Genomic DNA, 17,516 nt, shown 5'->3' on the forward strand with positions numbered 1-17,516 from the left:
CTACCTTCTAGTACCCCTGCTCCTGAATGTATGTGATACTTTCTTTCCCTTGCCTTTGCTCTGTCTACCATAAACTGCACCCCCTTTTTAAACTTTCTGCTTTGCTAATACCTGCCTGACACTGAAGTGCCCAGATGTAAATACATTATCCTAATGCTAAATGCTAGATTTTGGTAGATAAGCTTTGTGCCCTGAGCTCTGCTGACATCACATAAGTAACTCCAAATTAGCCAGCCAGTATGACTGTCAGTTCACAAAGACTTGTGAAGGATGCCACAATTGATGGTGAGAAGGAGGTTCTTTGGTTTTCTTTAATTTCAACCAGTCAAGATTGTGGTCTCTTCAATTGTCTTGAAGGTTGCTGTTTGAACATAACCAAAAATTGAGGGCTATGTTTCTGACTTTGCTGATGTCAGATCTTATATGACCGTAAAATACCTTACTATCTTGGAAAAAATTTACACTGTGAAAACTGCATTTATGTAAGTGTAAGGCTACAGATAGGACAAATATAAGTCAAGAAATCCAAAGCAAAGTCTCAAAGTAGTGCTGGGTCTTTGAGGTCTCCACAAAACAGTTTTAGAAAGAGAGGAGCGGTACAAACCGCTCTGTTACCACTTGTCTCTTATAGCATGTGTCAAGCAGTGCCAGCATTGAATCCTTTTTGGAAAGACCAGCAGTCACAGGTGTGTGGAGTCTTTGCTTACCATAAGAGCAGAGATCCAAGTTGTACCTGACTCTTAACACACAGAGGCAGAGTTACATGCACATGTAAAAGGGCTGGCTTGGTCTGACCTTGTGACTCCCTAGAGCCTACAGCCATCTGTAACTCCCTACAGCTCTGAGCAGTGCTCAAAGCCAAAGAGAGGTAGTGATTTACTAATGAGACTTTTTCTAAGGCAAAAGGCTGTTTTCGGAGTGTTTGAAGGAACTTGGTATAAGCTGCTGACACTTTCAGAGCTGCGATCTTCTCCCTTACAGAGACACCTGTGATGGACTGCAGACTAAGCGCAGTGCAAAGTGCCACAAGGCACAGTGCCTGTTGGATGTGAAGGGAGCCAGAGCCACTGCTGGTTGGTAATCAGCTCTTTGGCTTGCTCGCTTGCAAGCAGGAAGGGTGAAAAGCATCTGGCCTCTGAGCTATGCAGAGTATCCCAGCTCTTCCTTACCTGGGAAGTCAGGAGCAGCTCAGGACTGCTGCCTTCATTGAGGCGAGCTGCCCCCAGCACTCTTCTGCCTGGTGAGATCTCTCCAATAAGGGAGTTTCACATTCTCCATAGGCTGAGGTCCCCCTTTGCAGGAGTTTGAGTCCAAAACAAAGCTTCCTTGCTACAGATTTGGGGTTTCAAGAGTGTTGCAGCAGATGAATCTGTGTGGTTCAGGGACGGAAGTCATCTCATGGGCTTCTTCCACTGTCAGCATCTACTCTAACATGATTATTCTGTATCTGCCCAAGGTGATTTTTGTGCCCTTGTTTCTGCCCTTATGGCAGAAGTTGTTAGCTCTACTAAGCCTGAACAGGCTCACCGTGGTGACTCTTCTCAGAACTTCCCGTCCTGCTTCTCATAAGTTTTGCCCCTTCTTGCTATGCTGATGAACCTTGAGGTTGTCCTGTGATCATTTTGAGTGACTGATCACAGGTTTCTTCCAGGAGCAGAGATCTATGAAGGCTCAATTTCTAATGGAAAAAACCAAGCTTAGTTACCTGTAACTGGAATTCTTTAGTCCTCTGAATAGAGGCTCTCCAGAGAGTTTTTTCCCCTCTCTTCTCTCTCTGACTCCACTTCAAAGTGCAGTCTGAGCCAGAGGCCAGGAGATTGATAAAACATTAATTAGTAACTCTTGGTAGCTGATTTCAGAGCCCTCTCCTGGTTTTTTTGGGACAGTGCAGCCATTAGCAACAACACATCTTTTGGCAGGGCACTGAGTCATGGACCATGATGTCAGACTTAATGCCTTTTGAGGTAGAATATTCAGAAAGTCAAGATATAAAAAACTTTTCTTGGCTTTCTGCTCTTTGTGTTTTGACCTTTAATACATCCCTAAGATATGATTGCTTCTTATTTGCTCCATGTTCCCATTTACTCTTTCCCATGTACTCTTTCAAGGCAATACTGGTGCCTATTGGGCTCTTTATATTTCTATATGAATGTGATTAAATATTTTAGGTGCTGATTATACCGCAATTTATAAAGATTTTTTGTGACCCCAAAAAAGCTTTTTAAAAAAACCTAAAAAATGAATTTTCAGTTTAACCAGGCTATCCAGGCAACAGCTTCCATCCATGGCTGTTTAGTGGTGACTTTTTGAGAAGCCATGACCTGTGATTCTAACGACACTGCTCATTGTGGTTTCTGTTGCCATGCTGCCCCATGTTTTCCTGCAAAGAAGTGGCTAAACATCAGCATTTCCATCTGCAGTCAGTTCTGTGGATTTACTGCCCTGGGTTTCCAAACTCTGACCAGGATTTACTTGGACAGCGATTCTCACAGGGAAATATTTTTATAACCATCCATCCTTTTACAGATGGTTGAGCAGAAGCAAAGGGAGTTAAGGGACTCCAGCTTAGGTCAGTGTAAATCTGGAATTCAGATCCTCAGAAGTCCTGTTTAGCTGTCACAGCTGTCTCAGAAGCTGGCGTTAGAGACTCACAGACACCGAGGGGGTTTCTGCTGGACACATATCTTGGCAGGGCTGAGTAGCTGGTGTCTGTCTAGAAGGCATGCTCAGGGCATGTCAGGCCCACACAAATATGGCCATGACCTCGGCCTTTTTCCCCAGAGATCGGGCATGTGACAGCACAGTGTGGACATCAACTCCCCGTCAACCTCTATAGGGAAGTGCTGGGCTGGTAAATCATGTCTTCTGCTTGTTCCTGCTCTGCCCAGTAACCTTGATTTCACTGTGTTCATGCAAAATGAAACTGCTTCAAAGGGACCATTGGGAGCATCCCAAGAGCAGAGATGGGTCATCCAGTTGGGCATTCCTACTCCAGAGGGCAGCAGGCCCGACTGCCTCTGTTGGAGCATGAGATTGAACCTCAGTAACCTGACTTTTTGAGGAGTCCTTTAACCACTTAGGTGTAGTGTGGAAGGGGATGAGCATTGAGTCACAGAAAAACAGAATCTCCTGAGTTGGAGACAAGGATCATTGAGTCCAGCTCCTGGCCCTGGACAGGACACCCCAAGAGTCACACCATGTGCCTGAGTGTTGTCCAAATCCTCCTTGAGCTCTCTCAGGCTTGGTTTGGTGATTGCTTTCTTGGGGAGCCTGTCCCAGTGCCCAACCACCCTCTGGGTGAAGAACATTTTCCTGATATCCAACCTAAATCTCCCCTGACACCGCTTTGTTCCCTTGGATCATGTCACTGGTCACAGAGAGCAGAGATTGGTTCCTGCCCCTTCATGCCCCTCACGAGGAAGCTGCAGGCCATGGTGAGGTGTCTCTTCCAATCTGCACTGGATTAGGATTGTTTTTACAAGAATATTATTAGAATCCCAGACAGCACTAATGATCTCAGACCTGGCAATGGGGTGACAATAAACTGTGTGTGAGGACAGCACCATCAGCTCAGGAAGGGTGGTTGGAAGGGTGCTCAAGTTCAAGAGGCCTTGTCACATTTTTCACCAAAGGAACGACATGAAAAGGCATCAGGAGCCAGGTAAGGAGTATCTGCATGTCACTGTCACCCCCTTGCTCACAGGACATCCCTTCCTCAGTCAGGCTCCCAACCCATAACCGTGGTGTCTGACACAGGCCACTGCAATGGTGAGGAGGGAAGGCAGCAGTACTCTTCCAACAACGTTGCTGTTTCTTTTCTGGTTTCAGCCCATTCCCAGGCTCAAAGGAACCAGAGACTCATATGCACATCATGCTCCCATTATTCTGTGCACAGTTTTCAGGGCAGGATGTGTCTTCATCTCTAAGCAATTCAAAGCTGCTGGCATCCAGTAATGTAGTTCTGAATGCAGCTGTGGAAGCGGAAGTTGGCACTGGGACAGGTGATGGGCTCCCCACTGTCATTATCCTTATTTCTGTTTTTCCCAGGGGTGACTGTGCTACTCTGACAGTAAAACCACTCAGAAATTCCAAGCCTTCTGGTTTGCTCTTTGTCCTAGGGTGACTTTATGATGGTTGTATTAAAACCATTTTATTACTTCCTCCGAAATGCACATCGGTCCTGCTCATAAGACCAAATGAGATAATGGGGAACAGAGTGTCCCAGGGTCAGAGGGACTCATCTCTACTATAAATATCCCAGTTCTGTGGCACAAGAGGACCACACACTGCTTAGGATGGGGAAGAAATCCTCACTCTGTTCTGTGACAGTGGCCTTTTCTGGCTCCTGGCCCTTTCCCAGTAACAGGAACAGGCTCCTTGGGGAAATGATCACAGCACCAAGCCTGACAGAGTTCAAGAAGCATTTGGACAACACTCTTGAGTACATGGTGTGACTCTTGGGAATGGTCCTGGGCAGGCCCAAGAGTTGGACTTGATGATCCTTGTGGCTCCCTTCCAGCTCAGCTTATTCTGTGGTTCTGTGAATTAAGACTTCTTCCTGAAAGATGAGATGTAGGCACCTACAATAGGTGACAGACTGATGAAGGGAGCTGTTTCCATCTAACCCTTGGTGAAGTGTTTGCTTCCCAATTGAGTTGCATTCCTCTCTCCTCCAAAATTCCTTGACAATCCTATTCTGGAGCTGAATTCCTGTGCTACACAGGAAGGCTCTGTTCCTAACTCTTCACCTTCACTTTAGCTGTGGGCAGCTTGCTCAGCAGGTCAGGTCTGGCATTGTTACGCTCTGTGCTCATTAGGGCCACAGCCTGGATATAACTGGAGCATTTGAGCCCAGGTAAGCACTGAGCCAATGCCAGTGCCACACTCAGAGCTGCTCCTTCCATATTGTGTTTTATTCTTTCCACAAAGAAATATGACCCTTGATATGAATGACTGTGGGTAAATCTTTGTAGCAGCTGGAACTGAACTGAGATAGAGGGTTTGACCTACTGCAGTAAAGTGAACAGAGTTTGACTTTATGAATAGTTCACAACAGAGATGTATTACTGTTTCCACTGAAATCAAAGTGCTTTGGCTGAGCTTTTTATTGTAGGGCATCATCTGTACTTAGGATGGTTCTGTACTTTACCGATGGAATCAGGCAGGATCTTTGGGTTTGTAATTGGCAGAACCACAGCCTTCACTTTAGTTGTTTTTATCTATTTTTCTTCGCCAGGCTCCTTGTGAAGTGTCCCGTTTTCTTGGAAATTTTTTTCGCAAGGTGGAAGGATTCAGGGTCAGTTTTGAAGACCTCTTACTTCTAAACCTCCTGTATTTTTTCAAAACATATTCCCACCATTCCCTTCCCCATGACCGGTGCCCAAAGTAGATTGCATAAGAATGTGTTTTACTGTAGTTAGAACTGCTCGACATGAAAGCTTACTAAGGAATACTTATACTAAAAATCGCTCAGACAGTCCTCTTGTATTGCCATTTAGATCTATCATTCTGATTGATCACTATGTGGCTGGCTAATATTGAGTCTAATTTAACCCTATACGCTCACGCATCCATCTATTCTGTCTATTGTACCTGACATTCTACAAATTACTTACTCATGCAAATGATGACCTAAGGCAACCTTTTATGATATTCGTGTTTAATTATACAAATGCTTTTTGATAAATAAGATTATACATCCTTCCATATGTTTATTCAGTCCTTGATGAAAGCAAAATTTAATTTTCATGCAGATTTGTTGGAGAGTGTGTTTAATAAGTGCTGAGTTTTATGTAGTCTGCAGATCACTCTGGTGTTGGGTAGCTGACAGAATCAGTAGGCATAGTTCATAGAGACATGTGGGTTTTAATCAGGCCTAATTCAAGCTGCTAATTTTTGAAATCTTGGAACTGAAGTCATTGCCTTTGTGCTCATGCAATAAAGCAAATGTTGTTGTGAAAATAAATGAGAGATGCTGAATTAACTGTAGACTTCAGCGGGCTTTATTTATATTAGAAGTTACTGAAAATGTTGCCAAATAACTGATACATTCATATTTTTAAGAGAGGGATGGATGTTCCTGCAAAACTCACTGGTTCTAAAGAGTTACTAGAGTTTGGCTTGTGTGATTCAGTCATGGTGAATGTAACTTTTCAGTGTCACCCAAAGCCAGGCTGAACTCATTGGGGCTGTCTGCATACATGAAGAAAGTGTGCAGAAGGGAGAAATTGCCAGGACCAGATACCAGTATTTTTGTTCAGATGTCTTTGAAAACATTGTCCTTGTTGATTGCAGATCCTCCAGGAGTCCTCCTGGCATGGTATGACACAGACAATGATAGGAATTTGTAGGAGAAGGGAATACAGGTCACCTCACGCCGATAAGTAACAACTGTGTTAATTAACCAATACAGCCTTCCCCCGATGAGTAACAGTTATATCCAATAAGGATGAGTGAGATAAAAGAGGGGGTTAGCTGGAAAGGGGAGGAGCATCATGGAAGAGGAACCTTGAGGAGCATGAAAGAGAGTCATGAAGCAGGATCCTGGGTGAGAGAACCAGTGCTGCAAGGTCAGCCTGGGTCTGCAGTTAGAGCCTGGTGTTGGAACCTGTAGTCACAATCTAGCCAGGTAAAAGCCTGTATTCAGAGTCTCCAAACTAACACATGCAGTCATAGTTCAGCAGGAAATAACCAGCAGTCAGAGGCTGCAAGGGAAACCTACAGTAGGAGCTTCCTGCAGCCAGGGTCAGTGGATAGTTGGAGTTAAGACGACTGAGCCATGAAGAGAAACAAACCAGGACCCTTTTCGTGCTGTGTTGAATTCTGTGCCTTGGTTCATTTTTACCCTCTAATAAGAGGGCTACTGCAACAGGAATTCAGAATTTTGGGATCACATATGAAGAAGACATGGGGGCACACACTGCCTGAGACATGAATTTGCTTCTTTTCCCTAAGTGGGCAGTGGGAAATATTCCACTCTTCATTTAGGAAGTCAGTGGTCAACACAGGTGCTAAGTGGCCACCAAGGGACATTTTCCAAGGGTGCCATTGCACCATCTTTTACCCAATGTCAGTAGAGCTGCAGTATCCCCTCTGGCTAAAAGCAGATGTTTTGTAGGCTTGAGTTCTTTGCTAAGATTTTCTTTGGTTTTGTGCTGAAGGTGTGGTCAGTGAACTCCGTGGGCCGGACACCAAGCAGCTGGTCCCGCTGCCGGACAGGCCCTGCCCCTCCCGAAGGCCTGGGAGCTCCCCTCTTCAACATGGTGGCATCCACTGTGGCTGTGGTGAGCATCAGCCCCCCTCTTAAGCCTAACGGGGTGGTCAGTATCTACAGGCTGTTTTCTAATGATACCAGAGGGACTCATGTGGTGGTGAGTATTGTCAGCACTATTTCTGTACTTCCATTTCCACTTGTATTTTCTAGCTTTAATAATTTTGTTTTTACAAGCTGCTACCGTTGGTCACAGACTGCCTTCCTCTCCTGGCCTCTCATCGTTAGCTGCTCTGCAATGCACTGTCCTGTCTGTGAGCTTAAGCTGTCTACTGATTTCACATTACCCATTTATTCCTTCCAGTGCACTTGGCTGTGTCTGTGTCTGATTCAGCCAGTTCATCCCATTGGTGCCTGCATGGCCTTCCATTTCCATTCCCTCACACCTGCCATGCTGCTGGCTCGGCTCTGGCTCTGGCATCAAGAAGTACCAAGTGCTTCCCTTTGCTTGCTTGACTCTTTCCTTCTTAATTTTTGCTGAACTCTACTAAATCACATGCTGCCAAATGAGAACAGATGTTGCCCCTTGTTGGTGTTTTCTACATATTTTTATTTCTTTGGCTTCAAAAAAGCTATACCAACAAATGACTACAACAAAAAGGTGAAGTGGCAGTTCCTGTGAGCAGTTTCAGAACAGGGCACTGATTCCTTTGCCAGAACTGCCAGGTCTCCCTTGCTTGAGCTTAGGAAAGCTTCCTAACAGGCTCACCCAGCACAACGTCTGTTTGAATGCAGAGCAGCATCATGTTGACTCTTGACTCAGATGTAACTACCAGAGAGCACATTCTCCTGTCTGGGAGTGACCTGACCACCAGACACATTGGTGTTATGCTGCCCAGCACTGTTTCCTGCATCCATATTGAGGAAGCTTGTGAGATATGCATGATTATTTGCTAGCATGTTTATCATGGAGCTGTTTTCCACATTAATTTCTTTTCTGCTTCAGTACCACTTATCCCAGAGTCTTTCTTTAATGGCTTTCAGCTTCTCTGTTGCTGATAATGACAGTTGCAGTTGACATACAGTGGTCACTGCTCAACTAAAGATGTCTTGAGGCCAAGACTGATGGCTTGGTCTCTTCCTTTGAAGAGTGTCCTTTAACTTTATAATGGGAGAAGAATGCAGAGTTCCCATTACACCAAAGCTGCATTATTGTCAGACTTAAAGGACATGCAGCATCTTCTGCCAATCTTCTTCTGAGGTTATTTCACCTCTATAACTCTTATTTAGTACTTGTGGTGCTTGAATCTGTGACAAGTTTTCTCTTAATTTTTTACAGCTGTCAGAAGGGACTGCCACCCAGCAGACAATACATGGGCTAAAACCTTTCACCACATACTCCATTGGTGTGGAGGCCTGCACCTGTTTCAACTGTTGCAGCAAAGGCCCCATGGCTGAGTTCACCACGCAGCCGGCTCCACCCTCGGAGCAGCCTCCACCTCAGATCCGCACCGTGACCTCCAGGAACGCCTCTTTCCAGTGGAGCGCCCCTCAGTCACCCAACGGCATTGTCACCAGGTAGGAGCTGCCACCCAGCTGAACCTGCACACCTTGGCTGGAGGTGGTGCCAGAACAATCTGAGCTGGAATTGTGTGGCTGAGAGCACTGGACAGTTGTGGCAGTTGTCTTCCTTCCTTGGCATGTTGGTGGTGATATTCCCTGTGGCCTGAACGCCTTCTGGGAAGTTTTTACATACAGTGATTGCTTTTCTCCTGAGCAGGATACTGGGGAGCATGAAGGTGGAAAGGATGAGCTGTTGTGAGTAGAGGTGATTGTCTGACAGCTGTGGTTGTGTAGTCAGATAGTTGTGAGTTCAACTGGCAGTGATGAGAGATCTGCAATCTGGAGTTACTTAGGTAAAAAATTCTGACTTGCAGAGGCGAGGTAATGGGCATCAACAGTGAGTGTGACTTACTTACCACCACAATTGCCCAGTTATGTTACAGGACCAAAATCTCCAAGAGAAAAACTGGGATCAGGTCTATTTTCTTCTCCAGTAGCCAGACAGACAGCAGTTAGGATTAAATGTGGGATTGGCTTTTATGTTATTTAAGGCCCTCATCAAAATCTCAACTTTGTTCTCAGCTACGAGCTCCACGTGCATGTGGCTTGTCCTCTGAACCTACAGCCAGCAGTGAAGGCTTGCAGTCCTGGCCCGACTGAGGTGAAGTACACAGGGAAAGGACAGAGTGCCAACGTGTCCAACCTGGAGCCTTACACAACTTACAACCTGCGAGTTGTGTCCTACAATTCTGTTGGCAGTAGCGCCTCCGAATGGATTGGATTCACTACGGAAAAGGAGCGTGAGTATGAGAAATGGTTCACTGACCAGTGATGCTTGTTTCTGAGGCCTGGAGCTGCACAGAACCAAATTAATTCCCCACCTCTGGGAGAGAGGATGTCTCCAGAAACCTTATCATGTCCCTGGTCACTGTGTCTCTGCTGCACATTCATTGAAATTCTGCTCTGGGGCTTAACCGCTCATTCCTTAAAAAATACTTCTTTGCTCATCATCTGATGTCTCATCCTCTATCTTGGGAGCTTGGAAACCTTTTATTGTACTGAAAATGGGCAGCAAAGCTGCAGAACATAAAATGTTCAAGTATTACCAGAAGGCTGATGTGTAGTAATAAATATACTGCCATCAATAATCCCTTGGAAAAGTGGAGATCTTGAAAGAGACCTGGTGATTGTTCCTCAAAACAATCTTGTTGTCCTAATTCATGCCACACTTCTGCTAAACTCATAAAAGTTTTCCTTGGATGTCATCTGAATGACTGGATGGTTGTGAACACTGAAGGAAGAATTTGTTGCTGTCCAACCACTGCAGGCAGTGCTTTAGGGCCACGTGGTGATATGCATGGAAATTAAACATGCAGGACCTGTGCCTACAGGCAGAATAGATTTTGCCATCAAAACTGAATTTGTAATAGTCTAACATCAGCTTTTATTAAAAAGATCTATAGTGCTGTAGCTACAGTCATTCCATAACAGATGAGATGGGCATTTCATCTCAGTCTGTTAGGTCAGGGCAAAGGTGGTGTTCACTTTTTATCTCATGTCAGGATTTCAGAATCACCTTTCTAAAAATCCCTTTTACATCATTTGGTAGTTCTGCCAAGTAATTACTCAAAATCTGTAATCTGATACATCCTTAGCTGAAAATTTAGGTGGAACAGGCCTAGACTTTTTTAAATGTTGCCACTAAAAAACCCTCACACCAAAAACAAAGGAAAGAAAAACCACCAAAAGCCAATCAACCAACCAAAAAACAAACAAAAGAAAGATCCCTTATGTCCAAAGCTATGTTTAATTAAATTGCAAGTTAAAAGGCTGGAACATGATTATGAACTTTTAAATGGAGAAAATTCATAAGGAACTGGCGAGACACATAGAACAAAAGGATTTGAAAGCAATTTTTAATCTCCCACCCACTAAGTCCAAAGTCCTCTTCTTTCAGTCTTGCTTTTCTTGCCTTGCTGACCTCTTCACACCAGGTTTCCAGAGTCCCTCTGACTGCCTCCTTCCTTGAGTCCCTCTGACTGCTTCCTCTTGCCTCGAAGGCTTGCTTTAGTGACAGTGGGCAATTAGCAGCAAAGTGCAGCTGGACAAGCAGCTTTCTTATGAACAAACCAGCAAATATGGGGCAGATGGCTTTAATGGCAACACCACAAGAAAGGACCACCTCAAACTTAAATGAAGCTGTTTGTCAGCAAGCTGTTGAGCCCAACTGATGAACTCTTCCTCCCTGAAGTGAGTTCTGGGTTTCTTTTCTGTCTGCCTGCCATCTGTTTTCACTTTTCTGAAACCCCATGTTTTCATGTATGCGCATGTGTTAAAGATGATCTCGGCAATTTCCTGGCGCTTGCAAAAGAATCCTCTCCATAGCAGTTCCCACAGCCCAGCCTTCTGCAGTCAGGCTTGCACAACCTCCTGTCTCCCTGTCCTCTGCCTTAAGCCAGAACTTAATTTATAGAGTTTTAGTGTCAGTACCACATACACAAAGGCAAAGGGAGGGAGTTCAATATTTGTATTCAGGATATATCTGTGCTTTCTCAGTGTAGAGGCTGGCACGCAACAGCAGTTTTTCTTTTCTCCTTGTATCTTCCCTAATCATACACACGGATATGAGAGAGAGGGAGTGCATGTGGCAGAGAGCTCATATCGTGGAGAGTCTCTTTCTCTTTGCTGTATAACTCAGTCACCAAACCACTTCTAGCCTATTGGCTGGAAATGAGCTCTTTTTTCTTGTTCTGCAGCACCTCGGTACATGGCTCCATTCTCTGTGGTCAGCAACTTAACCACCATCCACATCGACTGGAGCCACACCTTCGTGCTGAACGGGCGCCTGAAGGAGTACGCGCTGACTGAGAGCGGACAGCGCATCTACAGCGGCTTCGACACCGAGCTCTACCTGCCAAGGACATCTGACAAAAGTCAGTTTCTTACAGCTTTCTCTCCAGGGGAGACTCCTGACCTAAAATAATAGTATTTATGCTGAACTTAAAAAATAAAAATTCTCCGTTGCAATCCCAAGCTAAGACCAAAGGAGTGTACCAGCACACCAAAATGTATCTAAGCAAATCCTTGAAAAAAAAAAAATCAACAGACCTAAGCTTCCTCTTAAACATTATACCTGACTGGGTGAGACTGTTTTGATTCACAGTGAGGGTCAAACTTTCCCAAGTCCTGGAGCTGTGTTGCAATTCCATCTTTCAGGGAAATGTATACAAGTCTTCAGTTTCAGGAAAGACTGGAGCTTGAATTTTCATTTGAATTAAATTAAGTCAGTAGCTCTTGGAAACAGCCGTGTTTTAAGATACAGTTTCTTTTTAGAAATCTGCAGTCTTTAAAATAAAAGGAAACTATGAACAGGGGGGAAAAAAGGAAAAGAAAAATCAGAAAGAAAAATTTTCTGGTTTTATGACATTGGGATTTTGTCAAAGAATTTTGTAGTTTATTTTTGTCTTCCTGATTAATACAATGGTGCTAATACTTTATTTGTTTTTATTCAAATGTTCTTAATATGTTTGTTTTAGCCATGAATGAAGTATGAGGGATTTAGGCCAAAGTGATTAAAAAACTGAAAGTTGCCAGTTACATTGGAAGAGGAAGAATTGAGTAGTGAAAGAGAAACATAATTTGTAGCAACATCATTGGGATGATTGCTTATGATCTGCCATGGTTCATAATTTAGCATTTCAACACTGATGTGTAAAGAATTGTAAAGCTCTGGTATGGGACTCAGGTGGGTTATGAAGGGTTATGTGCTATTCCTGCCATTTTTTTTAGACCTGGCTGTTTGCTGGTAAATAATGGTGAAAAAGTAGCACCTAAATAATTTTTATTTCTGCTACTGACAGTATTTTCTAATCTTTTTGCTCAGCCTTTTTGTTTCAAGTGACCTGTGTCACCGATGAGGGGAGTGCCATGACACCAGTCATCAAGTACAACGCTGGAGAGGGAGTTGGTAAATACATGAAGAAATTACCTAGCACCTGTTCATTTGATGTGCTTGTGCTTGAAATTTGGTATTAGTGCATGCCAGGCAGGATGGAATCTCACTGCAGTATCAGGGGCTTCCTTAGTGCCTTGTGTATGAGGTATTTAGGTAATGTGCTTTTTTTGCCATGTATGGATTTCTGTTCTTTATATCACAGGATCATTGAGTCCTTTAGGTTGGAAAGGACCTTTAAGATCATTGTGTCCAACCATCATAGAATCATAAAATGGTTGGGTTGGAAGGGACTTGAAAGATCATCTACTTCCAACCACCTGCCATGCAGGACAACTTCCACTAAGACAAGGTTGCTCAAAGCCCCATTCTGCCTGGCCTTGAACACTTCTAGGGGTGGGACAATTTTCATGATTAGCTTCAGATCTTCTCCTCAGATATGGAATATTTATTCTTTTATTTTTACCTAAGTATATTGCTCCAAAATGTGCTTTTTTTCCACTAAGTTTCTTGTTTGAACTGTTCTAACTGAATTAATTAATTGTTTTAATTAATTTTTCTGTATAGCATCTTTTTCAGCTTTTTAAAATAGATCTGCCTTATATTTGGAATTAGTCTTTACTCTGCATTTCCCTTATATCCCTTTTCATGCTTTCACTCCACTATCCTGCAGAATTTCAGGCAAAGCTGCCTTAAAGGCATTACAAAATGTTTGCAGTTGCTCTATATCCACCACCTTCCATACTCTGCCCCTTTGTTCTTTTGATTGCTGCTTTTACCCAGAGTCTATTAAAAACTTGAATGGCACCATAGGCAACTTGCAGGGGAGGCTCGCAAACAAAGGTGTTGAAAATTCCTTGGCCAAGAATTTGGTTATACATGTAGAATTGCAAATAACCAGGAAATACTGTCACTGAGATTTCTTACACTTTTGTTGTGTATGAGCAAAGCCAACCAAGTGGCTGTTTTGTTTTCTAGAAGGTGGGGGAAAGGAATAATAAAATGTTTTGTCTTGCTTGCTTTTGTATTAATGTATTAAAGCCTTCCTCCCTCTTTTTCATTAACTGCACATGCCTGCAACTGCACAGTTGTTCTGGAGAGAATGTCCTCTGTCTGAACTGCTCTGAAATTACCGTAGTAATTTCCACTCTTCAAGGTTACTTGGAGACCCCCTTTTTCCTCACATTCCACCACCACCACCTCCTTTCGGAAGAGCTGCTGATGCAGTGGTGATTTCCAGCCTAGGCAGCAATGCCAGAGCTTTAAGCAGGGTCTCTTGGGGGTAGTAAGTTTTTTATTGCAGCCCGCTAGCATATTGAACCATTATGCCACCTTGAACATAAGTGCAAATAAGCACATGACGACAAAACTACCTAAATTTCTGCCTAATTTATTAGCAAGGAAAGGGATGGCATATTGTTAAATGCTTCTTGAAATCACTGTCCCTTTCTCCCCTAATCCCTCTTTTTACAGGTCTGATCTTGACAACACCTGGAGAGAAGGACAAAGCAGAGTCCAAACGTGCAAAATTCTACAACGAGCTGTGGTTTGCAGTGCTGATGGTAGTTCTAGGTTTGATCCTCCTGGCTATTCTTCTCTCCTTAATTCTTCAGAGGAAGGTCCACAAGCAACCCTATGCACGAGACAGGCCTCCTTTAGTTCCACTCCAGAAAAGAACATCACCAATGAGTGTGTATTCATCAGGTGAAACCCATCCGGTATGTTTGGAAAAATGCAACCAATGTATATCCATGACACCTGCCCCATCAAACACACACACAGACTTTTTCTTCTTCCTTCCAAAATTTTTTTGCACACTTTGTTACCAAATGGAGGCTGTTTAATGTAGGGAAAGGATGTTTGGTCCCATATGGGCCATATCTGCGTGGGCACACAGATCAAGGTTACAAGTGCTTAGTCCAGACAGAGCCCTGGGACACCTGGTCTGCAGGCCCTGAAATGCTTCTGATGCCCAAGACAAACTTTGGATCTGGAGTCACAGAAAATGCAAAGCCATTGCTGTCACCTCATGTTAGCTGATATTTACAATAGAGCTGAGAAGTCTTTGGCATGCTGTGAGAAGGTAGAGGATAAAATGTGCTTTTTTCAGAGGAACCTTTCATGTATTCCCAGCTGCCTGCTGGGGATGAATAACCAGGATCAATCTGACAGTCTTTGTCAGGTATCCAGGAGATATGCCTGCAAAGAACAAGACTTAGGGAGAGGCTTCATTTCTTGCCAGTATCCATCTACCACCCAGCTGGACTGCTCTAGGACAAGCTGCATGCCAGGAAGGTTTGGAGTAGAGTGAGAGTAATCAGGGAAAAAGCTAGGGAACTTCACAAAATGCATGTGCGCATTTGTGCACATAGACCCACAGTGGGCCATCAGCGGTGGGAGGAGGGCTGCTGGGAAGAGGTAAAGAAGGTTTTTTATCATGAGAAGTTATAACTCTGAAAAAGAACACATAAAAAACATGTTCCATCATGTAGCAGAGTAGTAATGCTATCCGACCCCGTGAAAAAGCAAAACAAAAGGAATATGGCAATTTTTTGGGGATTGAGAATGGGAGCAGCCATGCCCTCCATTTTCATGCTTCTTCCCAGACACAGGCCTTGAGATGATTCTTCTTGTCACTTCTCAGCTTCTTTTTCCTGTGAGCGCCATCAAGCAGCATAGTGACTCCTGCATCCTTCACGCATTCTGTTCCTTCTTGTCTCAGTGCCAAGACACTGCATCTGTGCCTCAACCAAGAAGCTCTTGGAAACAATGGGATTTCCAGTGTGCCCCTTCTCCTGGCAAAGGCTAAGAGCATAAGAAACTTTTTTTTTGGTCTCATGGTTTTGATTCCTTTTCCTCTACAGTCTGTCATCTTGTGGTATTCCTCTTGACTTTAAAATGTCTTTGCTGTTGGCGTGCCTGCACAAATCCTTTTCATGTTCCTGCCCTTTCTTTTACTTTCTTTTTTTGTTGTTATTGTTTTTTTTTTTCTTTTTCTTCTTCCAGCAGTTCATGGACTTAATAGAAAGAAAGATTTTTTTAGTGCAGCAGTTGAAGGACTGATCTGAGAAGTTAGGATGGAGCTACTACGGAATGGCAAAATTGCTTGCTCTGCAATTGTTAGTGAAGCAATGCTGGCTGCTCACACAGTACTTGACCACTTAAAAATTAAATAGTGCCTGGTCTTGGCCACTTCCCTTACTCCCCCACGTCCTGCTACACTGCTCTCCCTCATGGAGCTACAGCTAATTCACATCCTCTGTCAGGTTACACCTACACTGCACCTTGCCCTACCCTAATGCTTTTCCTCCCTCTCTTTTAATCTCAGTTTGAAACTATTGCTGACACATCTGATTCATCAAGCAGCGTCACCCTCAAAAGATACACAACGCATTTTGAGGTAGAGTCCTCAGCTTGCAGAGTGGCCAGACGTGTGGTGTGTCAGATGACCCAAGCACGCACAAAGGCATCTGACACTGCATGTTTCTCCTGGTGTCTGAATGATTTTTTCTCCTGATCATGAAAAGGTCTGCAAACATCCTCTTGCTGTGAAGGTCTGGGCTATCATTCTGGCAGTCAAAAATCTTTGAAATTCTGCTTGTTGGTACTTAAAAAAAAAAAAAATAGGAAGAAGAAAATTGGGGAAAACCCTGGTTTAGTGTTGGTGGGTTTTTTATTTGTTTGTTTTTAGTGATGTGATTGTTGTACAGTCGGGAAGGGTCTGGGGTTTTTTCCTTCTGTTTCTTACTGTGCATGATTTTAAGGCATGGTTTCCTCTGTTCTCTTCCACTCCTGCTTTATTTTTGTTCAGCTACATTATTTAAAACCATGCCCTTTATTTTTTTTATTAATTACTTTGTGTCTACTTTACAGGGACTGGCAGATACAAAAATCCCAGGGACTGGTTCTCCCACGAGCAACCGCAGTTTCCGTATGGTGGCTGGGGGGAGGAGGCCGAGTCAGGGCCAGCTGAGTCGCACGTATTCCCCCGCCTCCCTCCATCGCAGTGTCAGCCAGCTGCTCAACCTCTACGACAAGAAGACTTTTGATGAGTCACCTTGGGATGCCATCATTCACAACCATCGCGCTGCTGGTCGTGGCTTGGTAAGGGCTCCTGCTCCTCTGGGGTGCTGCTGTGCGTCACCAGAGAGAGATTTGTCTGTTCTGTTGGAATCATGATAAAAGTCTAAATGTCATAACTTACTGGAGATACAGCCAAAAGGCCTAGAAGGACATGGTCATAGGTTAGATCCTCAAAATCCTTCAAGTCTACTGTTCTCTTTTAGAGTTGCAGGTGGTCACATGATGGAGGAAGTAGGAATGACACCAAAGAAGACTTCAAGCATCAGCATCTTATTGCTTTTTATACCTTTATCTTACATGCATTCCACCTGTGCACCCTATCTATCCTTCTGTGATTGGTCAGGTACATCTCAGCATTCCATGTTTCTTTACCTTCCATATTGGTCACCTGTCCTACACAGCTGTAGCCTATTAGGGATGAGGCTTGGCCACAGTCCCAGTCCCAATCCCCACAGCTCTGAGCCTTCAATTCCTGTTTCTTTTTCTTTTAAATAAATGCCATGTTTACTATCCTTCTACAAGGCCCCTGCAGAAGAAATAGCAAACCTGGTACAAATATCTTTTTAATGTAGGTTCCACTAGCTCTGAAATGCATCTGTGGACTGATGCATTCATTTCCCAAATCTACGTTACATTTCATCAAAATCCTTATACCTACACTTATGGAATATTGACAATCAAAATTCTTATACCTACATTTATAGAATA

At 43.8% G+C, this 17,516-nt stretch overlaps 1 protein-coding gene across 1 annotated transcript in view; it reads left to right on the forward strand.

Moving 5' to 3' along the window:
* Positions 1-17,516, forward strand: part of USH2A (usherin) — a 380,780-nt gene that overhangs the window by 356,302 nt on the left and 6,962 nt on the right. The window contains exons 65-71 of the mRNA XM_066178272.1: positions 7,161-7,370; positions 8,550-8,788; positions 9,356-9,573; positions 11,530-11,706; positions 12,657-12,740; positions 14,199-14,443; positions 16,599-16,829. Coding sequence (XP_066034369.1) covers positions 7,161-7,370; positions 8,550-8,788; positions 9,356-9,573; positions 11,530-11,706; positions 12,657-12,740; positions 14,199-14,443; positions 16,599-16,829 — 1,404 coding nt within the window. The remainder of the gene's footprint in view (positions 1-7,160; positions 7,371-8,549; positions 8,789-9,355; positions 9,574-11,529; positions 11,707-12,656; positions 12,741-14,198; positions 14,444-16,598; positions 16,830-17,516) is intronic.

This window comes from Chamaea fasciata, unplaced genomic scaffold (genome assembly GCF_029207755.1).
Source record: "Chamaea fasciata isolate MVZ Bird 193981 ecotype frontalis unplaced genomic scaffold, bChaFas1.0.hap1 SCAF_3, whole genome shotgun sequence".
Classification (NCBI taxonomy): domain Eukaryota; kingdom Metazoa; phylum Chordata; class Aves; order Passeriformes; family Sylviidae; genus Chamaea; species Chamaea fasciata.